General features: G+C 47.5%; 1 protein-coding gene across 1 annotated transcript in view; it reads left to right on the top strand.

Moving 5' to 3' along the window:
- The window catches only part of CDH13 (cadherin 13), a 1,172,869-nt gene that overhangs the window by 667,087 nt on the left and 481,448 nt on the right, over positions 1-24,334 (top strand). Inside the window, exon 6 of the mRNA XM_084812404.1 lies at positions 9,232-9,376. Coding sequence (XP_084668530.1) covers positions 9,232-9,376 — 145 coding nt within the window. The remainder of the gene's footprint in view (positions 1-9,231; positions 9,377-24,334) is intronic.

Below are 24,334 nucleotides of genomic sequence, written 5' to 3'. Positions count from 1 at the left end.
CACACACATTATAATCATTGTTGAAGAATAGACACAGCATTCATTAACCTAAAAGGAGCACATGGAATGATGCCTTGAAGTTCCCAAAGATATTTGAAAATGGATGTAGACAAGAGAACTTAATAGAACGTTATTACAGAATTAGATATTCTTAACAGCAGTCAAACACCACAAGGAATATGGAGTAATAATATGAAAATGGTTGCAAGAGGAAAAGCACTGAGGGTTGGGTTATGTTTTCAAGTATGCGCATTCTTATATCTCCTAAGCACTATATTAATGAAAGTGGGAGGAGGGGGAGCAACGGGAGAAAAGGAACTGAAGATTAAGGAGATGAGTTAGCAGCGGCACATGCTTGGCAGAGTATTTTTAACATATATATTTTGAGCTAAACATTTCGGCTTCTGCCCTCATCAGTAACTGTGTTGTTAAATGGATACCAGTAGATCCTGGTATCCATTTAACAGAGCAGCTGCTGATGAAGGTGGAAGCCAGAACGTTTAGCTCAAAACGTATGTGTATACACACACGCGCGCATCCACACCCACACCCACACACACACTTCTTAGTCTTTCTGTCTTACTTATATTCACATGAACACCGGCTTTTCTAGCAGTTCTTTCTAGAATGGGCCTCAGCAACTTATGAGAATAACAAAGAGCTCTGGCAAACTTACACCTCTCCAGTGTATTTATTTCTTTTGATTTGTTTCTGAGCTGCCTTTTTGCCCAAAGCAGCAACATTTGTCCTCACACCAATTCAATAGGAGAAATAGTCTCTTTTAACGATAGAAAGCCTAATTAACTTTCCACAGGCTGCAACATGAGAACAAGTAGGGTCTTTTCAGAGGCCCACCACTATAGCAACTGTTCTTTAAACAAAAAATAAAAGATAGCTGTTGCTGTGAAAGGAGGTAGATACAATCACGTCGGGGAAAAATCACAAAATGATTCTGAATAGGAATGGAAGAATCTGTCCAACTTGATCTTGTTCTGTTTCTGTTTCCCAGTGCTAGGATCATTTCATCCCAGTTTCATGCGAGCTCCCCCCCAACACTCAGACAGAAATTGATATGTATTGTACACATTTTGAAAAAAAAAAAGCACATACATTTTACTGTGTGTTTTTCACATGTATGCATACATCCTTTGTGCACATTTTATCAAATGCATCCCCTCTCCACCCCCAAAATATCACAAGCTCAGAAGTATATGGATTTCTGAACACAGACTGAGTTCAGCTATGAATTCATTTTCTAGAGGTACAAACTGGGCAATCTCATATCAAAATGTAGGGATGTATGAGAATTTTCTTTAAGTTTTGCAAACCATGCAGACATGTCCCATTTGCAACCCCGTTTGAGAGCAGCGGGGCACGTTTTTTTCTGAAAATGTTTGCCAGTTCCCAAACTTGAGTCCACACATGGTTGTGCTTTACAGTATGGGGGGAAAGTGCATATTTTCAGTGCACTTTAAAAAGAAGTGTATTTTCTTGTTCAAAATTAGCACTTTTCCCATTTGAATGAGATATGGGGGGGAGCACAAATGAGCACAAGAAATGAGCAGAGCTGAACTTCAAGTTGGTATCTGGAGAATCTGGGCAAATGCAGAATCGCTTCTTCACCCATCCCTATTAAAATATGAATTTCTCAGCTATCACTACCTCTGAATAGGAGGCGCATGAGCGTAGGTCACTTCTATAGAATATTAGCTAAGAGTGAAATCTTTCAGAAGGGAGTAGGGGTGTATGAGAAATTCATTTCAGTTTGTTTTTCATCACGTCAGTTGATACCTCCCAGACCAAATATGGACTCAGACGCAATCTGTGGAATCCATACGTTTCCAAACTGGCATTGTGATTCACAGTCTTAAAAAAAAAAAGAAAAGTGTCAGACAACATGAGTACATTTGAAAAATGCAGATGAAAAAATACATACATTTGAAAAATGCACACAACTATGCTTTAATCAATGGGAGAAGAACATGGACATTTCAAACATGTGCACAACTGATGCATAATTTGGAAAATATGCACAAAAGTACTACCGTACAATTGCGCTCATTTCACATGCCAGCAAGGTGATGCTCAAAATCCTACAAGCTAGGCTTCAGCAGTATGTGAACCGAGAACTACTGGAAGTACAAGCTGGGTTTCGAAGAGGCAGAGGAACTAGAGATCAAATCGCCAACATTCGCTGGATCATGGAGAAAGCAAGAGAATTCCAGAAAAATGTCTATTTCTGCTTCATTGACTACGCTAAAGCCTTTGATTGTGTGGATCACAACAAACTGTGGCAAATTCTTAAAGAGATGGGAGCACCAGACCACCTTACCTGTCTCCTGAGAAACCTGTACGAGGGTCAAGAAGCAACAGTAAGAACAGGACATGGAACAACCGATTGGTTCAAAATTGGGAAACGAGTACGACAAGGCTGTATATTGTCACCCTGCTTATTTAATTTATATGCATCATGAGAAACGCCGGGTTGGATGAATCACAGGTCAGAATTAAGATTGCTGGGAGAATTATCAACAACCTCCGATATGCAGAAGATACCACCCTAATGGCAGAAAGCGAAGAGGATCTAAAGAGCCTCTTGTTGAGGGTGAAAGTGGAGAGTGCAAAAGCTGGTTTGAAACTCCACATTAAAAAAACAAAGATCATGGCATCTGGCCCCATCACTTCCTGGCATATAGAAGGGGAAGAAATGGAAGCAGTAACAGATTTTATTTTCTTGGGTTCCAAGATCACCGCAGACAGTGACTGTAGCCATGAAATTAAAAGACTCTTGCTCCTTGGGAGGAAAGCTATGGCAAACCTAGACAGTATAGTAAAAAGCAGAGACATCACCTTGCCAACAAAGCTATGGTTTTCCCAGTAGCAACGTATGGCTGTGAGAGCTGGACTATAAGGAAGGCTGAGCGCCGAAGAATCGATGCGTTTGAACTGTGGTGCTGGAGAAGACTCTTACAAGTCCCCTGGACTGCAAGGAGGTCAAATCAGTCCATCCTAAAGGAAATCAACCCTGAGTGCTCATTGGAAGGACAGATACTGAAGCTGAAGCTCAAATATTTTGGCCACGTCCTAATGCGAAGAGAAAACTCACTGGAAAAGACCCTGATGCTGGGAAAGATTGAAGGCAAAAGGCGAAGGGGACGGCAGAGGATGAGATGGCTAGATAGCATCACTGATGCAATGAATATGAACTTGAGCACGCTCCGGGAGAGAGCAGGGGACAGGAAGGCCTGACATGCTATGGTCCAAGGGGTCACGAAGAGTAGGACACAACTGAACGACTGAACAACAACAACAATGCACAGATTTTCATTCAAAAAGGAAGGAAAAGCTTGCAAGCTGATGCCAATTTGAATTGGGATGAGCTTTGAGATGGAATTTGGAGAACTCTAGCAAGCTCAAGTTTTGCTAACTTGATTTTCAGGGCTTCAGTAGCTTGTGTCACATTTAAGGAAGGACTTTAGGAGCCCCCCAGAGTTCATTTCTGAGCATTGTGTGGGCGAATATTGCCAGCATTCCTACTCCAAATGTGCCTGCAGTAATTCCATGACTGGCACACAGGTTGTATAGATACTTGCAGAATATGCGTGAGTAGCAGTCCAAGAAAAGGTTGTTGAGTTTTGCTGATCCACACATCGTTAGGAGGAAGTGGTCTTGCAGCGTATAGCATGAGCTGCCGCAATGTCTAAGTCCATGTCATATGCTCCTGACGTGAATGAAAGAGGGCTGGTAATGAGCAAGTATCTGATCCAGTAATAGTATACATGTGTTGAAAGGACTTAGTGGCTCTCAGTGTATTTCTGGGTACAATCCAAGGTGCTGCATTGGACCCCTAGGGAACAATCCTATCTAGATAGACACCAGCCTCTTAACTTGGAATCTGATGCCTATCCAATGCAAGCCAAGCAGATCACACAAGGGATCCTCTCCTCTGCACTCCACCTGGCCTGCATTCTTGGCTAGATCTGCAATTTCATGTGTTTAGCTGGGGCTTCAGAGAGGGGGCGGGAATGGCCTGGAGACCCCATAGGAAGCAACGTAAAGGGGCTTCCAAGGTCTCCTCCCCACCCCGCCCACAGGAACATCCCATTTTCATCCTCTCCTTGCTCCGTTTTCCAAGCACAGAGAGGCAGCTGCCACGGTTCTCCCCTCGCAGGCTATGAGGGGGAGGGGTGGGGATCATGGGTTCTTGTGTCTGAGTTCGGAATGCTGTCTACAAGCTTGGAGCCAGTAAACTGAAAAATCCTATGGCAGTGTCGAGTGGCCATATGAGTGCTCTCTTAGGGTGTTTAAACAGAAGAAAGTCCTACAACTTCCAGCATTCCTCAGCCAGCTATGCTTTCTTCTATCTAAACATGCATAGGATTGCACCCTTAGAGTCCTAAACAGCTTGGTACCTGAGTACTTGAATGATACGTTTCTTCTGTATCCGCCATTTGTAAATCTTCAGTAGGGATGTAAAAATGTGTCTGTTTCCCTTAGGGATGGGGGAGAGTTTCTCCCCGAATCTTCGGGGGGCCGAGTGCCAACGCATTCAGCCCCCCAAAATCGGCAGTGAAATTCTCCGCCCCCCCCAGGATGGGACTTACCTTTCACGAATGTCCCTCCCAGCGGTGGGTCCCCGTGGCGGTTCGTTGGGTCTTCGTCAGGGGCGGGGGCGACAGCCGGTCTTTTGACCGGCTGCCGCCGCCGCCATTACAAAGAAAGTAAAAAAAAAAACCAACCCTGTGATAGGCTATGTAATGATTAACGTAGCCTATCACGGCTAGATCTCCAAAGTCAGCAGTGATAGGCTACGTTAATCGTCATGTCGCCTATCACGGGTGACTTTGAAAAAAAAAAAAAAGTGCGTACGCAAATGGCGGCCCCCATAGGGAGCCGCCATTTGCGTTCCTTATTTGGTCCCTGTAGTCTACGTAAAGATTTATGTAGACTACAGGGACGAAATAAGGAACGCAAATGGCGGCTCCCTATGGGGGCCGCCATTTGCGTACGCGCTTTTTTTTTTCCCCAAAGTCACCCGTGATAGGCTACGTGACGATTTACGTAGCCTATCATGGCTGACTTTTGAAATCTAGCCGTGATAGGCTACGTTAATCGTTACGTAGCCTATCACAGGGGTGGGTTTTTTTGTTTTTTTTTTCGCGGCCGGGTAGACGGGGCGCTTCTACTCGGCCTGAATTTCGCCGGCGAGGGATGGGGCGCCTCCCGCCCAGCCTGAATTTCAGCTGGGCGAGACGGGGCGCCTCCCCCCCCTCGCATGAACTTCGGGGGGAGAAGCGAAGCGCCTCCCCCCCACCGCGAAGCAAGCTTCGAGGACAGGTAAGGGACTTTAGTCCATCCCTAGTTTCCTTTTCTAAAACGTTCAAGAATTTCTGCCCTGTTTTTGCATCAGTTTGCAAAATAAATAAATACATGGATAGATGTCCACATGAAAATCTGTAAATCTGTTCACATTTCATATGTGTTTCTCCTAATTTTTTTTTGCAAGTCGTTTCCCTTAAGATATACCTAATTGAATGCAGTTTTCTTAATATACATAATTCTCTAATGCGTGCATATTGGTATGCATTAAAAAAATAGAACTGCTTCACAAAAATCAGATAAGTGCGAAACCAAAGGACAGTTGTGTTCCAGTTTGTGTATTAGTTTGCAAAGTAAAACTTAAGTCAGTTAGTATTATAATACGAACCTGACAAATGTCTTCCCCATGCCTACTCTGCAGATGTTTTGCTTAAACCCCATTCCCTTTGAATTTTCATTTAAGTAGCCTTTTGGTGGTCACTCTAAAGATGTTATGCTGAGTATGCTCAGTTCTGAGATGACTGAACACTTCTCTCACACACTCTGGCAACATGCATGGTCAAACTGATTGCTGCATTTCAACTTTGGGGGGAATTACTCCACACCCTTACCCACACATTGTCAGGGTGGACACTGAGCCCATAGAACCTCAGAGCAGTTCTGATTCTGAGGAGAAACAGCCGTCCCTGGGAGAGGAGCGTGCTCATCCCTCCCAGGCCCTGCAGCTGGCAAAGATTCCTCCTGCCGGCATTCCAGAGATAGATAGCGGTCCTGGGAGTGAAAGAGGAGGGCTGGCTGGATGCTCGACGCAGACGCAAAGAGCGACGAGCTATGGAGGACACGGAAAGGAGGCGTAGTGCCCGTTTGGCGCGCAAGCAATGGTCGCGTCCAGAGGACCCAAGGGAAAAGGGGAGGGACTCTCCCTATCCCATAAGTTCAGGGTCTGCAAGTGATTCTCATTCAAACAGGGACCAACTGTTTCTAACCTGGGGCATAGGTTACTCTGCTGTTCATAGCTTAGTCGCTAGTGATAGAGTTATTAAGTTGTAAAAGGAATAAAGCCTTGAAAAGAATCCTTTGTCTGTGTCTGGAGTTGGCTACTGGAGTAGACTGAAAGAGGCCAGCTAGGGCCCCCTGACACGCATTGTGTGTGTGTGTGTGTGTGTGTGTGCATGCGTTTTGGCCTTTGCGTTTGGTAAGGATAACTTGTCATCAAAGACAGACCTCAGGGGAAAATGAAAATGTTGTGATAAGTAATGCTCGCCTCATGGTAATTTTTCCCACTTCGAAAATCATTATATAAGTAGGCCTTCCCTTGAATTTGAATTAAGACCTGAGCATAGTGTTATGTCCTCTGGAATAAAATTCAGATTCAAAACCTTTGTTTGAATTTGAATTCAGACCTGAGCATAGTGTTAAGTCCTCTGGAGTCAACTTGTTAGTTTCACTCAGTTATTTATAGGGATGTACGAAAGTCACTTACCGTTTCGTGGATCTGCTTCATGGGGGGGGAGGCACTCCATCCCGCCCCCCGGAATCCTCGATGGGGGGGAGGCACTCCATCCCTCCCTCTGGAGTCCTGCCTGGCCAGCTCCAATCTGTGGGGATTCTGCAGAGCCGTCGCCTGGCTCCGCCCACAGCCAGACATCCGGCCGCTGGGCAGCAGGGACGCGAATGGCAGTAGCTGTAGCTGCTGCCATTTGCGTCCCTGTATTTAACCATGATAGGCTACATAAATATTTACGTAGCCTATCACGGTAAAGTAAAAAAAAAAAGCGTACACAAATGGCTGCTACGGGGGCCGCCATTTGCGTTCCTTATTTTTTGCCATTTTAGTCTACGTAAATATTTACGTAGACTATTACAGTGAAAAAAAAGGGGGAACGCAAATAGCATAGTGAGCACTATTTGCATTCCTTTTTTATTCGCCGTTTTAGCCTACGTAAATATTTACGTAGACTAAAACGGCGAAAAATAAGGAACGCAAATGGTGGCCCCCGTAGCCGCCGCCATTTGCGTACACCGTTGTTTTTTTACCCAGATGTGATAGGCTACGTAAGTCTTTACGTAGCCTATCATGTCTGGGTTAAAAAAAAAAAAAAAGACCAGACTGCAAAGGGTGGCCATGGTAGCCGGTCGGAAGACCAGCTGCCGCCACTGAAGCCACTGCTGGAGCCGCTGCCGTCCGGAACATCCGCCCCAGGTAAGTCTCGTCCCGGGGGGATCCGCAGGGGGGCAGGGGGCAGGCCATTCCGCCACAGATTTCGGGGGTCCGAATGCCAGTGCATTCTGCCTCACTGAAATCTGTGGCGGAATTCTCCTCCATCCCTAGTTATTTATAGGCTGCATGGAAGTAAAATGGAAATTATTTCTAAATAAAATATTTAGGATTGTTGGGGACATGCATTTTGTTACATGTCACACAATTGTCCCTCGTACAGTAGGGATGTACGAAAGTCACTTACCTGTGATGAAATTTGATTCATGTTGGGGGGGAGGCGCTCCGTCCCTCCCCCCAAAATTCTGGCTGGGGCGGAGGCACCCTGTCTCTCCCCCCCTGAAATTCTGGCCAGGGGGGAGGCACCCCGTCCCTCCCACCACAAATCCTGCCGGCCAGGTCTGCAAATGGCGGTGGCTGTAGCCGCCGCCATTTGCGTCCCTGCAGTCAGCCGTGATAGGCTACATAAATGTTTACGTAGCCTATCACGGCTGAGTTTAAAAACAAAAACAAAAACCGCACGTATGCAAATGGCGGCGCGCATGGGCTCCGCCATTTGCGTTCCTTATTTTGGCACGTCTAGTCTACGTAAACATTTACGTCGACTATGGCGAAAATAAGGGGAACGCTATTTGCGTTCCCTTTATTTTCGCCGTAGTCTACCTAAATGTTTACATAGACTACACGTGCCAAAATAAGGAATGCAAATGGCGGCGCTCATGGGCGCCGCCATTTGCGTACGCGCGGTTTGTTTGTTTGTTTTTAACTCAGCCGTGATAGGCTACATAAACATTTACGTAGCCTATCATGGCATTTTTTAAAAATCTAGCCATGATAGGCTACGTAAATCTTTACATAGCCTATCACGTGGTTTTTTTTTTTTTAACTTGGAAATGGCGGTGGCGGCAGCCGGTCGGAAGACTGGCCGCCGCAGCCACCACTGCCGAATCGCTGCCGAACCGCTGCCGGAGCCGCCGCCACCAGGGAGATTCGCCCAAGGTAAGTCCCATCCCTGGGGGTGGCGGGGGGCAGACCATTTCGCCACCGATTTCGGGGGGCAAATGCGCTGGCATTCGGCCTCCCCAAGATTCATGGCGAAATTCTCTGACATCCCTACATACATGTTATGTTGGAATGATCCATAGCTGGTACTATGACATCTAAAAGTACCCAAGGGGATAAATCAGATCAGAAAGAATATGCAGTAGAGCAAAGTGGTGTTTCCAACAGCTCTCCTCTTTTTTGCTGCTAACAATCTCTTTGTGCATCTCAGTGTTCAGCTATGGACTACCTTGCAATTTATTTTGTGGTTCGATATGTCCCCCTTAAGTGTAATTATGCTTGAAGGAGAGAGGGGAAAAAAGACTTATTCTAAGCAAATATTCACTTCATTAGCATCAAATTGTGTTTCCCTTTTTCTTCTTCTTCTTCCCTCATTGCATTCTCCAGCAAATTTGGCAATTCAGTTGCAAAGTGGCCAATGGGGATCTCAGCATGTGCTCTTTTCTTTTTTGTTTCAATTGCTTATGCTTGTAACCATCCTGCCTTTATTACAGGGCTCAACCATCATAAGCGCTAACCTTGCCGGAGGCTTATTATGGCAAAAATGCAGATGTCAACTCTTTGTTGTCCTCTACCTTGTTTGATATTCAGATACCAGTCTGACTTGTGTTACTTTCTCTTTACTTATACAGCTCGAGGTTGAGATCACCGATGTCAGTGGCAAAAGCATAGAAGGCCCGGTCCAGCTAGATATCATTATCATTGACCAGAATGACAACAGGCCTGTCTTCCGGGAAGGGCCATACATTGGGCATGTCATGGAAGGGTCTCCTACAGGTAAGCCGACTTCAGATACATTATAACTAGTATAGAAACTTCCTGCCAATTTGTGCATGTTTATCTGTTGGAGAACTATGTGTGATAGACATGGCTGAAATCTTATTTGTATCAAAACGAACATAAAGGGTGATAGAAAGGAGGGCACAAGATTTAATATAAGTAAAATAACAATCAAACATTGGGAAGTGCTAGTATACAGTGGGTAAAATGCTGATTTTGCTGATTTTGTTTATATCACTAGCTGATTTTGCTAGCTGATTTTGTTTATATCACTGATGACACACGAAAAGCATTTATTAGCATGTGTGTTTTCTGGTAAACTGATGTAGTCATGAAGATGTACAAAGCTAGTTGCGTTCTTTGCAATGGAAGAACAACACACTCTCCTAGACTCCTACTGAGAGAAATGAATGGAACAATAAAAGCATGGTTGGCGTATTATTTTGGGACAGGGTTGATTCAAGGTGGTGCGGTGAGCCGGCGACATCCCTGAGATGCAGGAGCTGTAAAAAGTTATTTAAAGTGATGCCTGTTGCAAAACATGTAGAAACAATGTTAACTGCCAGGACAGGAATATAAGTACGGCCTCCTGAGATGCTGACCTAGTCTACAGATGGGGCAGAAAGAAGTAGGAGAAATCTGAAGAGATGGGATAAGGCCTCACCATTTCAGATGCCAAGTGGGAGAAGACAAGTTTAAATGTATCTTTGAATAAAGTGTGTGTGTGCTTGCGCACATGCGCATGCGTGACCTCCTTTTCTGAAAATATATTGTTAGCATTCAGAGACAAGTACTCTAGTCTTGCTCACTCCTTCCTATGCTTTATTTTTTAATGTATTTTACTTGCAGATAGTGCAAGGGAGAATTCAAAAAGTAGCATCTCCTAGGGATGGTGTGGATGCCCGATTCGGTCCAGGAGTCTGTTGGGCACCCTCCCACCTGAATCCTTGGACTGCGCCTGCTGAGCCTCTGGCCACCCACCTGGATGCTCCACGTACTGACCCAGAACTGTCCGTGAGTGCCTGCCATTTTGCAGAGGATTTTTTTTTTTTTAAGACAAAGGGACCTACTTTAAAATGTGCATATTTAAATAGAGGCATAATGCCCCTAATATCTCATAGATCAAGCTTTCCCAGCCTGAGTGTGTGCATATTTAAATATGCACATTCTAAATTAGCTCCCTTTTGGGTAAAAAAAAAAATCCTTGGCAAAATGTCGGGTGCTCATTGACGGGTCCATGGGGGTCAAACATGGGTGGTGCTTCAGTGGGCACCCACCAATACCGGGCACGGTTCGCACATCCTTAGCATCTCCCATATGCAGGAGGCTTTCCACTAGTGGAAAGATACCAATGGATCCAAGGCTAGGGATAGAGATGTATGAAAGTCACTTACCTTTTCGAAGGGTGACATTCGCTGTGTGGGGGGGAGGCGCTTGGTCCCTCCCCCTGAAATTCTCTCCGGCCGGCTCCACTCCATGGAGATTCCACAGAGCCGCCAGCCAGGGCCACCCACATCCGGACATCCGGCTGCTGGGAAGCCTGCAGGGACGCAAATGGCAGCTGCTGTAGCCACTAGGGATGGCGGAGAATTTCTCCCCGAAAGTTCGGGGGGCCGAGCACCAACGTGTTCGGCCCCCCGAACAAGTTTTGGGGAGAAATTCTACGCACCCCCCTGCCCCCCGCCCCCCGCCCCAGGACGGGACTTACCTTTGCCGAATGTCCCTCCCGGCAGCGGGTCCGGCCGGCGGTTCGGCGGGTCTTCGTCAGGGGTGGGGGTGGCAGCCGATCTTTCGACCGGCTGCCGCCGCCGCCATTGCAATAAAAGAAAAAAAAACGCCCCCGTGATAGGCTACGTGACGATTAACGTAGCCTATCACGGCTAGATTTGCAAAGTCAGCCGTGATAGGCTACATAAATCGTCATGTAGCCTATCACGGGTGACTTTAAAAAAAAAAGAAAAAAGCGCATACGGATAATGGCGGCCCCCATAGGGAGCCGCCATTCCCGTTCCTTATTTGGTCGCCGTAGTCTACGTAAAGATTTACGTAGACTACAGCGACCAAATAAGGAACGCGAATGGCGGCTCCCTATGGGGGCCGCCATTTGCGTACACGCTTTTTTTTTTTAAGTCACCCGTGATAGGCTACGTGGCGATTTACGTAGCCTATCACGGCTGACTTTGCAGATCTAGCCGTGATAGGCTACGTTAATCGTCACGTAGCCTATCACGGGGGCGTTTTTGTTTTGTTTTTTAACTGTTCAGTTCGCAGCTGGGCGAGGCGAGGCGCCTCCTCCCCGGCCTGAATTTCGGCCGGGCGAGGCGGGAAGCCTCCCCCCCCGGCCTGAATTTCAGCCGGGCGAGGCGGGAAGCCTCCCCCCCCCGGCCTGAACTTCACGAGGGGAGCAACGAAGCATCTCCCCCCCACCGCGGGAAATCTTCAAGGACAGGTAAGTGACTTTCGTCCACCCCTAGTAGCTGCTACCATTTGCGTTCCTGTATTTTGCCATGATAGGCTACGTAAATATTTATGTAGCCTATCACAGCAAACAAAAAAAAAAAACAGCGAATGCAAATGGTGGCAGCTACAGCGGCCACCATTTGCATTCCTTTTTTTTTTTTTTGCCGTGATAGGCTATGTAAATACTTACACAGCCTATCACGGCCTCCACAGGGATGCAAATGGCATCCCTGCATTAGCTGTGATAGGCTATGCAAGTATTTACGTAGCCTATCGCAGCTATAATGAAGAAGCGAATGGTGGCTGCAGATGCAGACGCCATTCACAAAGCAGCGCGAACAGCAGCAGGTAACTGCTCCGTTTCACGCGCCTTTCACGGGAGGGGCGGGGGGCTTCGTTCCACCACAGATTTTGGGGGGCCGAATGCACTGGCATTTGGCCTCACCGAGATCCATGGTGGAATTCTCTGACTTGCCTAGCTAGGGACTAGTATCATTGGGCCCCTACTGAGGTCCACATCCCAGTAGGAGGCCCATCACCAGTCCAGAGAGCCTCCTGGCCCCGCTGTTCCTGCTCACTATTGCTTTCTTTTCAGCTGCCCTTTTTGCTGAGTGAGAAAGCAAGGAAAGGAGCAAGGAGGAGCCCTAACCTCTACATGCCTTTTCTTCTCCTTCTGGGAGGTTGTCCTGCTATGGCTGCATCAGACACACCCCTAGTCAGGCTTAGCTATTACAGCAAACTGCAGGGTAATCCAAAGGAAAAGGAAAGGAAAGGGCCTCTTGTGCAAGCACCGAGTCATTACTGACGCCTAGAGGGATGCCGTTTTTTCTTGGCGTTTTTCTGGCAGACTGTATAGTGGGGTGGTTTGCCATTGCTTTCGCCAGTCATGACTACCTTTCCCCCAGCAGGCTGGGTACTCATTTTACCGACCTCGTAAAGATGGAGGGCTGAGTCGACCTGAGCCGGCTACCTGAAAACCAGCTTCTGCTGGGATTGAACTCAGGTCGTGGGGAGAGTTTCAGTTGCATTACTGCCACCTACCACTCTGCGCCACACGAGGCTCTCATCCAAATCCAAAGGGCAAGGCAACAAAACAGGCACATAGTCAAGCACAAAGGTTTCAGTCCAGTATGGGGTCAGGCTAAGGCAGGAGTGGTCAAGAGACAAGCAAAGCTCAAAGCACCATTAAGCGTTCAGATGCAATACACAGTCCAGAAGCAGAGTCAAGCAGTAGCCCATGGGCCAGTAGGACAGTGGGCCAATCACAATGCAGGGTCCTGAAAACAAGGCACTGGAGTGGATGGGACAATATTGTTCCAGCACTGCCTAGGCTAAAACTGAAGGCTTACATATCTAGAGCTTCCTGGGCCACCGCCAGGACTCAGCTGCAGAGCAGTACATTACAGACCCTCTGGCAAAAGTCCTAGTCAGGAGGAGGGCCTTGCTCCCAAGGATCCCTTTCTTCTCGAGGAGTCCTCCTTTGTGATGGAGCACTTCTTCTCAAAGGAACCTCAGTGGCCTGCCTCTTGAGGTGCCAATACTCTTGGGGGGCTAGGTGGTAACCCAATCTCTACCTCAGAGGTGGAACTCCCCTCTTCTGGCAGAGTTGGAGCAGAGCTGATCTCCCCTGAGGGCCCAGGCTCCCCCAGATCTCCTGAAATGGGTCACTCCTTGGTATTTTCTGTTTCTGGGAGTTCTAGCTCCTCCTTAGAGGGGGATTCTTCCAGCAGGCGCATGACAGTGGTGGGGCTAATTGGTCCATAGGGAGAGGCAAACAGATGGGCAGCAGCAACAGTCATAGGGAGGAGGAGGAGGAGGAGGAGGAGGCCACAAGCACAGTCAGAATGGGGCCCAGTGACAGCATCTTGCCTGAGAGTTCCCCAAAAGCTGGAACCAGCTATCAGATTTAATATATATTTCAGTGGGAAATTGCCCAGGAAGTCCAGCACAGTCACATTTGACTTCAAAAAAGAAAACTAAAATGAGGGAACTGGTGAAAAGAAGTTGAAAGGGGGTGTCAAGTAGGGGTGCACAAAAGTCCCTTACCTGTCCTCGAAGCTTTTCGCGGTGTGGGGGAGGCGCTTCTCTGCTCCCCCCATGAAGTTCAGGCCGGGGGGGGAGGCTTCCCGCCTCGCCCGGCCGAAATTCAGGCCGGGGGGGAGGCGCCTTGCCTCGCCCCGCCCGGCCGCGAACTAAAAAGTTAAAAAAAACACAACGCCCCTGTGATAGGCTACGTGATGATTAACGTAGCCTATCACGGCTAGATCTGCAAAGTCAGCCGTGATAGGCTACATAAATCGTCACATAGCCTATCACGGGTGACTTAAAAAAAAAAAAAAGCACGTACGCAAATAACATTGCCCTTATTTTCGCCGTAGTCTACGTAAAGATTTACGTAGACTACAGCGACCAAATAAGGAACGGGAATGGCGGCTCCCTATGGGGGCCGCCATTATCCGTACGCGCTTTTCTTTTTTTTTAAGTCACCCGTGATAGGCTACGTGATGATTTACGTAGGCTATGACGGCTGACTTTGCAAATCTAGCCGTGATAGGCTACGTTAATCGTCACATAGCCTATCACGGGGCATTTTTTTTTTCTTTGATTGGAATGGCGGCGGCGGCAGCCAGTCGAAAGACCGGCTGCCGCTCCCGCCCCGGACGAAGACCCGCCGAACCGCCAGCCGGACCCGCCGCCAGGAGGGACATTTGCCAAAGGTAAGTCCCGTCCCAGGGGGGGTGCGGGGGGTGGGGGGGCAGAGAATTTCTCCCTGAAACTTGTTCGGGGGGCCGAACACATTGGCGCTCGGCCCCCCGAACTTTCAGGGAGAAATTCTCCGCCAACCCTAGTGTCAAGAGGATTAAATCCCTTCAGAATGCCTGGAGATTACTCAAAACCGCAGTAATAGAAACCCAGCTAAAATGTATACCACAGGTTAGGAAAGGTAGCACCAAGTTGAAGAGGTCACTGACATGGTTAATGAGCAGTGTTATGGGAGCTATTAGAGAACAGAGAGCCTCTTTCAGAAAATGGAAATCTTCCCCAAGTGAGGAATACAATGCAAGCTTGCACAAAGGCGATGCAAGCAGACAATGAGAGTTGCAAAAAAGCATTTTGAACAGCATATCACTAACAACATCAAGGCCAACAGTAAATAATTCTTTAAATATATCAGAAGCAGAAAACCAGCTAGGGAGGCATTTGGACCATTGGATGACAACGGAGTTAAAGGAGTACTGAAGGAGGACAAGGAGATTGCAGAGAAGCTGAATGAATTCTTCTCATCCATCTTCACTGCAGAAGGTATAGGACAGATACCTGTGTCTGAACTAGGGATGTATGAAATCCCTACATGGCTCCATGCCGGTCAATCCACGGTGGGGGGGAGGCACTCCATCCCTCCCCCCGGAATCCTCCCTAGCTGGCTCCGCTCTGCAGCGGCTCCACAGAGCCACAGGGTGGGGCCAGCCACAGCCGGAGTTCCGGCCGCTGCCAGGCTGCTGCAGCCTCAAATGGTGGCCATCATAGCGGCTGCCATTTGCATCCTTGCAGTAAGCCGTGATAGGCTACATAAGTACTTACATAGCCTATCATGGCAAAAGGCCGCCACACAAATGGCGGCTGCTACACCATTGGTTGTGGCTGCCTTTTAGGGGTGGACGAAAGGCACTTACCTTTCGTCGAAGCTTGTTCGCGGTGGGGGGGAGGCGCTTCGCTGCTCCCCCCGCGAATTTCAGGCCGGGGGGGAGGCTTACCGCCTCGCCCCGGCAGAAATTCAGGCTGGGGGGGAGGCTTGCTGCCTCACCCGGCCGAAATTCAGGCCGGGGAGGAGGCTTCCCGCTTCGCCCGGCCGCGAACTCCATTGTTTTTTTTTTTTTTTTTAAATGCCCCCGTGATAGGCTACGTGACGATTAACGTAGCCTATGACGGCTAGATCTGCAAAGTCAGCCGTGATAGGCTACGTAAATCGTCACGTAGCCTATCACGGGTGACTTTAAAAAAAAAAAGCACGTACGCAAATGGCGGCGCACCATAGGGAGCCGCCATTCCCGTTCCTTATTTGGTCGCTGTAGTCTACGTAAATGTTTACGTAGACTACGGCGAAAATAAGGGCAACGCAAATAGCTACAGCGACCAAATAAGGAATGGGAATGGCGGGTCCCTATGGGGGCCGCCATTATCCGTACGCACTTTTTTTTTTTTTTAAAGTCACCCGTGATAGGCTACGTGACGATTTACGTAGCCTATCACGGCTGACTTTGCAAATCTAGCCGTCATAGGCTACGTTAATCGTCACGTAGCCTATCATGGGGGCGTTTTTTTTTCTTTGATTGCAATGGCGGCGGCGACAGCTGGTCGAAAGACCGGCTGCCGCTCCCGCCCCGCTCGAACACCCGCCGAACCGCCGGCCGGACCCGCCGCCGGGAGGGACATTCGGCGAAGGTAAGTCCCGTCCCGGGGGGGGGTGTGTGGGGGGCGGGGGGCGTTCGGAGGATTTCTCCCCGAAACTTGTTCAGGGGGCCGAACACGTTGGTGCTCGGCCCCCCGAAGTTTCAGGGAGAAATTCTTTGCCATCCCAACTGCCTTTTGCCATGATAGGCTATGTAAATACTTACGTAGCCTATCATGGCTTACTGCAAGGACTCAAGTGGCATAGCAGCTGCCATTTGCACCCCTGCTCTTTGCCGTGATAGGCTAAATAAGTATTTATGTAGCCTATCATAGCTTACTGCAAGGATGCAAATGGCGGCCGCTACGATGGCCACCATTTGTGGCTGCAGCAGCCTGGCAGTGGCTGTGAGACCAGACGGAGCCCCCGCATCCACCGCCACATCCACCGCCAGAGCCGCAGGATCTGCTGCCAGGTACGTTCCATCCCGGGGGGGATTCTGCAGGGTGGCGGGGTGGGGGAGGCCGTTCCGCCACGGATTCTGGAGGGCCAGATTCTAAAGAATCCAGCCTCACTGGAGTCCGTGGCAGAATTCTCTGACATCTAGGGATGTACGAAAGTCACTTACCTTTTCGCAGGGGTGCTTAGCGGTGGGGGGAGGCACTTCACTTCTCCCCCCGAAGTTCAGGCGAGGGGGAGGAGGCGTCCCGCCTCACCCGGCCGAAATTCAGGCTGGGGGGGGAGGCTTCCCGCCTCGCCCGGCTGAAATTCAGGCCAGGGAGAAGCGCCCCGTCTCCCCGGCTGCGAAACAAAGTGTAAAAAACACACAAAAAAACCCGTGATAGGCTATGTAATGATTAACATAGCCTATCATGGCTAGATTTCCAAAGTCAGCCATGATAGGCTATGTAAATCGTTATGTAGCCTATCACTGGGGACTTTGAAAAAAAAAAAGCGCGTACGCAAATAGTGGCACCCTATGGGCGCCACCATTTGCGTACGCGCTTTTTTTTTTCAAAGTCACCCGTCATAGGCTATGTAACGATTTATGTAGCCTATCATGGCTGACTTTGGAAATCTAGCCGTGATAGGCTACGTAAATCGTTACATAGCCTATCACGGGGTTTTGGGGTTTTTTTACACTTTGTAATGGCGGCGGCGGCAGCCGGTCGGAAGACTGGCTGCTGCCCCCACCCCCGACGAAAGGCCGATGAACCGCCACCGGGACCCGCCTCCGGGAAGGACATTCGCCAAAGGTAAGTCCCATCCCGGGGGGGGTGGGGGGGCGGGGGGTGGAGAATTTCACCGCCGATTTCAGGGGGCCAAATGCATTGGCACTCAGCCCCCCGAAGATTCGGGGAGAAATTCTCCGCCATCTCTACTGACATCCCTAGCCTGAACTGATGTTTTCAGGAAGGGAGTCTGAGGAACTGAGGCAAATAGTGGGGACAGAAGATGAAGTTCTCAACCTTATTGATAAATTGAAAGCAAATAAATCACTGGGTCCAGATGGTATCCATCCTAGAGTTCTCAAAGAACTCAAATATGAAATTGCTGATCTTCTAACCAAAATATGCAACATGTCCCTGAGATCAGCCTCTATACCAGAGGGCTGGAAGATGGCCACTGTAGCAGCAATTTTCAAAAAGGGATCCAAGGGGGATCTGGAAAATTACAGGCTGGTTAGCTTAGTTCTAGGTAAATTGGTTGAAGGCATTATTAAAGATAAAATTAGTAAGCATATAGAAGGACAAGCCCTGCTGAAAAAGAATCAACACAGCTTCCGCAAAGGTAAGTCCTCTCTCACTAACCTTTTAGGGTTCTTTGAGAGTATCAGTAAACATGTAGACAGGGTTGATCTGGTAGACATTGTTTACTTGGACTTCCAAAAGGCTTTTGACAAAATGCCTCACCAAAGACTCCTGAGCAAACTTAGCAATCATGGAAGAAGAGAACAGGTCCTCTTATTGATCAGTAACTGGTCAGAAAGCAGAGACTAGGAATAAATGGTAAATTCTCCCACTGGAGGGAAGTAAATGGTGGGGACCCGCCGGGGTCTGTACTAGGACCAATGCTTTTCAACCTGTTCAGAAATGATCTGAAATTAGGAATGAGCAATGAAGTGGCCAAGTTTGCCGATGACACCAAATTATTTAGGGTGGTTAAAACAAAAAGGGATTGTGAAGAGTTCCAAAAGGATATCTCCAAACTGGGAGAATGGGCATCTATGGCAAATGTGGTTTAATGTAAGCAAGTGTAAAATGATGCACATTGGGGCAAAACATCCCAAATTCAAGTATAGTCTGATGTAGGGATGGCAGAGAATTCTGCCACGGATTTCAGTGATGCCAAATGCCAGTGCATTCAGCTCCCTGAAATCTGTGGCAGAACGGCCTGCCCCCCCTGCGGATCTCCCCGCCCCCCCACTGATCCCCCCTGGGACGAGACTCACCTGGGGGGGATCTTCCGGGCGGCAGCGGCGGCAGCTAGTCTTCCGACCGGCTGCCGCCGCCGTCATTTCCACTCTTATTCTTGTAAAAAAAAAAAAAGACTTGATGGGCTACAAAAAGATTTATGTAGCCTACCATGGCTAGTTTTTTTAAAAAAAAACACGAGGTGATAGGCTACGTAAATCTTTACATAGCCTATTCACGTCTGGGTGGATTAAAAAAAAAACGCGTACACAAATGGCGGTGGCTACGGCCGCTGCCATTTGCGTTCCTTATTTTTGCCCATCTTAGTCTATGTAAATATTTACGTAGGCTATGATGGTGAAAATCAAGGGGAACGCAAATAGCGTAGCAGGCGCTATTTGCATCCCTTTTTGATTCCCCGTTTTAGCCTACGTAAATATTTCCATAGGTTAAAGCGGGGAATCAAAAAGGGACGCAAATAGCACCCGCTACGCTATTTGTGTTCCCCTTGATTTTCGCCGCCATAGTCTACATAAATATTTACGTAGATTAAGAGGGCAAAAATAAGGAACACAAATGGCGGCGGCTGTAGCCGCCATTTGCTTATGCGATTTTTTGGGTTTTTTTACCCAGAGCCCTCCGCAGCCGGATTTCCGGCTGCGGACGGCTGTGGCCTGGCTGGGTCTGGCTGGCTGCTCCGCGGAGGTGCTGCGGAGCACAACTGGCCACGGAGGATTCAGGGGGGGAGGAATGGAGCGCCTCCCCCCCATCCAGGATTCTGGGGGGAGGGACGGGATGCTTCCCCCCCCACCATAAAAATAATCTGCAAACAGGTAAGTGAATTTCGTACATCCCTAGTCTGATGGGTTCTCAGCTAGCAGTGACTGACCAGGAAAGAGATCTTGGGGTTGTGGTGGACAGCTCAATGGAAATGTCAACGCAGTGTGTGGCTGCTGTAAAAGAGGCAACCTCCATGTTAGGCATAATTAGAACAGGCATTGAGAATAAAACTGCCAATATCATACTGCCGCTTTTCAAATCTATGGTGCAGCCACACTTGGAATACTGTCTACGGTTTTTGTCACCACACCAAAACCAAGATATTGCAGAGCTGGGAAAAGTGCAGGAACAGGTAGGGATGTCAGAGAATTCTGCCACGGATCTCAGGGAGGCTGAAAGCCAGCGCATTCGGCCCCCCGAAATTGGTGGCAGAACAGCCTGCCCCCCCGCCCCCCCGGGACGGGACTTACCTTGGGCGGATCTTCCTGGCGGCAGCGGCTGCAGCGGCCGGTCTTCCGACCGGCTGCTGCCGCCACCATTTCCGGTTAAAAAAAAAAAAAAGTGATAGGCTACGTAAAGATTTACATAGCCTATCACGGCTAGATTTTTAAAAAACACCATGATAGGCTACGTAAATGTTTACGTAGCCTATCACGGCTGATTTAAAAGGAAAAAAAACATGCGTACGCAAATGGCAGTGCAATGGGCACCGCCATTTGCGTTCTTTATTTTGGCACTTCTTAGTCTACGTAAACATTTACGTAGACTAAGACGGAGAAAATAAGGGGAACGCAAATAGCGTAGACACTACATTATTTGCGTTCCCCTTATTTTCGCCGTCTTAGTCTACGTAAATGTTTACGTAGACTAAGACGTGCCAAAATAAGGAACGCAAATGGCGGCGCCCATGGGCGCTGCCATTTGCGTATCCACATTTTTGTTTTTGTTTTTAAGTCAGCTGTGATAGGCTAAGTAAACATTTACGTAGCCTATCACAGCTGACTGCATCCCGTTTGCATCCCTGCTAGCCAGCGGCCGAATGTCCAGCTGCTGGCGGAGCCGGCTGGCGGCTCCGCAGAAGCTCTGTGGAGCGGAGCCGGCTGGCCAGGATTCGGGGGGGAGGGACGGAGCGCCTCCCCCCCGGCCAGAATTTCGGGTGGGAGGGACAGAGTACCTCCCCCCCACCATGAATGTCACCCTTCGAAAAGGTAAGTGACTTTCATACATCCCTAGAAACAGGCAACTAAAATGATCAAGGGGCTGGACCATCTCCCCTGTGAGAGAAGGTTACAACAGCTAGTATAGTTTAGCTTGGAAAAAAAAAGAGGGTAAGGGGAGACATGATAGAGGTCTACAGAATCATGCATGGTGTAGAGAATGTGTCTGGGGAGACATTTTTCTCCCTCTCCCCAAATACTAGAACCCGGGGTCATCCTATGAAGCTGATTGGTGGGAGATTCAGGACAGATAAAAGGAAGGACTTCTTCACACAGCACAGCTAAACTATGGAATTCGCTTCACAAGACATGGTGATGGCCACCCATTTGGATGACTTTAAAAGGGGGTTGGACAAATTCCTGGAGGAAAAGGATATCAATGGCTACTAGTCCTGATCTACATGTCCTATCTCAGAGGCAGTGAGCCTATGTACACCAGTTGCTGGGGAACATGGGTGGGAGGGTGCTGTTGTGCTCATGCCCTGCTTGTGGGTTCCCAGTCAACAGCTGGTTGGCCACTGTGTGAAGATAATGCTGGACTAGATGGACCCTTGGTCTGATCCATCCAGCATGGCTCTTCATATGTTCTTATGTTCATTAATTGAGACTATCTTTCTAGTGGAATCCTTCCTGACAAAGAAGGTTTTGGTCCTTTGTTTGTAAGTTTAAACCACACCGCTATAAATCATTAAGATAGGAGGTAATACTGGATATTACTCTGGACTATCAACAATCATGCATTTAAACCCCCTCCCTTTTCATAGCAAGAGGGGTTTTATAGGATTTTTTTTTTTTTTTAGCAGGACAGATGTTCTGGCATTTTTGCTGGCTTGTGAAACGACTCTTTGTCCCTGGTGATCAGATGTCTCAGTTCCTTAATTGGGGGAGAAACCATAAATGTTGAAGTGATATTAAACTTTCTCTTTAAGAAAAAAAAAAAGCTCAAGCCCACAGTACAAAGCAACCCAGGCTTCTGTTTATCAAGGTGACAGGGACAGCAACGGACACAAATTTGAAATGAATGGTGCATAGAAAGTTGTTGCCGCCTTGGGCCCAAGGAATGAAAGAGAGAGGCATGTGCCATAGCTAAGCAGTGAAATGAAACTACAGTATCTTATGCTAAGTTAGACATGAGTTAGGGCATGTTTAGCCTTGAGAAGACAACACAAACAGGAGCAGGCTCAGAGGAGAGCACTGGAAACAAAGCCCAGTGAGGAGAGACTGAAAGAACTGTGCATGTTTAGCCTTGAGAAGAGAAGACTGAGGGGAGATAGGAGAGCGCTCTTCAACTACTTGGAAGGTTGTCACAGAGAGGAAGGCCAGCATCTCTTCTCCATCATCCCAGAGTGCAGGACAGGGAATAATGGGCTCAAGTGACAGGAAGCCAGATTCCGGCTGAACATCAGGAAAAACTTCCTGACTGTTAGAGCAATACGGCAATGGCACCAATTACCCAGGGACGTGGTGGGCTTTTCCACACTGGAGGCATTCAAGACGAGGCTGGACAGCCATCTGTCAGGGATGCTCTGACTTGGATTCCTGCATTGAGCAGGGGGTTGGACTCGATAGTCGTGTAGGCCCCTTCCAGCCCTACTATTCTATGATTCTATGATTGGGTAGGGATGGGTGATATTAGGGTTCTCCTTTTAATGTGAACTTAGGGCACAGTCAATCCTATGCATGTTTAGACAGAAAAACTCCTTCAACTCCCAGTGTTCCCCAGCCAGTGTTGTGAATGGATACGACTGCATGATCTGCAAACATGTACACAATCCTCATACATCCCTCAAGTACACCTAAGTGGAAATTTGTCATGGCTGAGTCATAGGCTCTGAAGACCCACTTGTTTTTGCCTTTCCAGTCTGTGGGCTTCAGGTTTTATTGGTTTTATCTGTTTCTTATAGTGTTTTTACTGAATATTGTTGGATTGATTTTTATTTTATTTTATTTATTTTCTATAGTTTTGTATAGTTTTCTTTTAAAGTATTATCTTGCGAGGTCTCTACCTAAATCCTAAAAAACAAGCCAAACATCATTTAAAATAATATGACCCCTTTTACACAAATGTCAAGATCCACAAAATGGGGGGGGATACAAGTTGCTCAAACTGCCACCATTAAAACAAAACAAAAACAAAACAAAACATGGAATCCACATATTAGATTGACTCAGTACATATCGAGTCAATGCCACCATGTCTTCACATACACACACACACACACACACACACACCCAGTGGAATTCTCATACATCCCTAGGAGAGGCATTCCAAACCTTCAGAGTTGGGGGAAAACCATGCAAAAGCTGGTAACCACCAAATGATTGGTGCTGGGAGGAAACGAGATGTGGACATGTGGGGAAACCCAGATGGGCAGATTTGGACTCCAGTTAGGGTAGATTTGGCCTGCAAACCTGAGTTTTCACTAGATCACTACACAGGGCAGCTTTGAACAGCCCAAAATCTCCAGTTCTAGCCTCAGTGCTTCCTGGCACAATTTGAAGTGATTCTTATGAACAAACCTCTGCGGTAACCTTAGTCCAATAGGCAAACATTTTCAACTATGACACCATTAAAACAATTCAGAATTTCACCCATAAGCAAGAGTAGTTCCCCAGTTTCCCCCCTTCTTTGATGAAAAATCACACTAAAGTACAGGTAGCTAGAAGTACACTTCATTGTGCCTGAGGACTGTGTTTTATAATAACCTTCTGAGGATTTTTATATATCATATCAGAGGTGAACATGGGAGGCAATCATTGGCTCTGACTGAGCCTAAGGAGAGGACAGTTAGTTGAACGCTATTGGGTGTGCTGATCTTTTGGAAATGCCAAAAGCTGATGAAAGCTGCATTTTCTTTTTCCTCCCTCACTTAGGATTGCTTAAAAGATTGTAACTGGCATCTCATTTCATTTGCTCCAGGCAGTTAGCACAAATAATTCTGCACACATTTGACGTTTGCATGCAAGTCGTAACAAATGTTCCTAAGCCCAAAGGGGTTAAAAACTAAGAGAAGAAGAAGAAGAAAAGAAATCTTCTAGCAACTGATGGTTAAAATGGCTTGTGAATAGCATTTAAAACAGAAAGAAAAAGATGGCAGCTTGTTTTCCATTAAGCCATAATAACCCAAGTATATTGCAATCCAGCTGTGGAGCCCCAAAGCAGAACAGATAGAAAGTGCGTGTAAATAATTAGCAAGAACAAAGGGACACAGAAAATGGCACATGGCATGGAATTGAGAAGAGTAGCCTTGAGGAATATTCAGTATCATAAAATCATAATTTGTAAAACTGAATAAGGAAACAAGGAAGTGGCTTGCGTAACGCCATTCATGTTTTATGGATAAGCACATGCAAGAAGGTCACTCTCATCTGAGCAAATGGAAGATGGTTTAACAGAGGCAGTCTCCTCTCATCAGATATAGCATGCAAGGCTGTCCTCTTTCAATTAATCTAATGAGGACAACAAACAAACCAAAGTTAGTATGTAAATGAATGCAAATGAGATCTTGTATAGCAGGGGCAGGGGGAATCAAAAAGCAGTGGGCAAAGCAATACCAATGTTCACATAGGAAAGAGGACGAAGTTGGATTTAAATTTCCCTTGTGATCCATACCGCTGCTGTATTTGTTTGATGTGTATCTCATAGATTATGAGAAGAGTTGGTTTGCTATGGGTTTTTTTTTTTTTTTTGGTT

The sequence above is a fragment of the Heloderma suspectum genome, chromosome 8 (assembly GCF_057233095.1).
Source record: "Heloderma suspectum isolate Gila_16-S chromosome 8, 16-S_ref, whole genome shotgun sequence".
NCBI lineage: Eukaryota > Metazoa > Chordata > Lepidosauria > Squamata > Helodermatidae > Heloderma > Heloderma suspectum.
The sequence above is the reverse complement of the archived record's forward strand: the minus strand, read 5'-3'. Positions and strand labels throughout refer to the sequence as shown.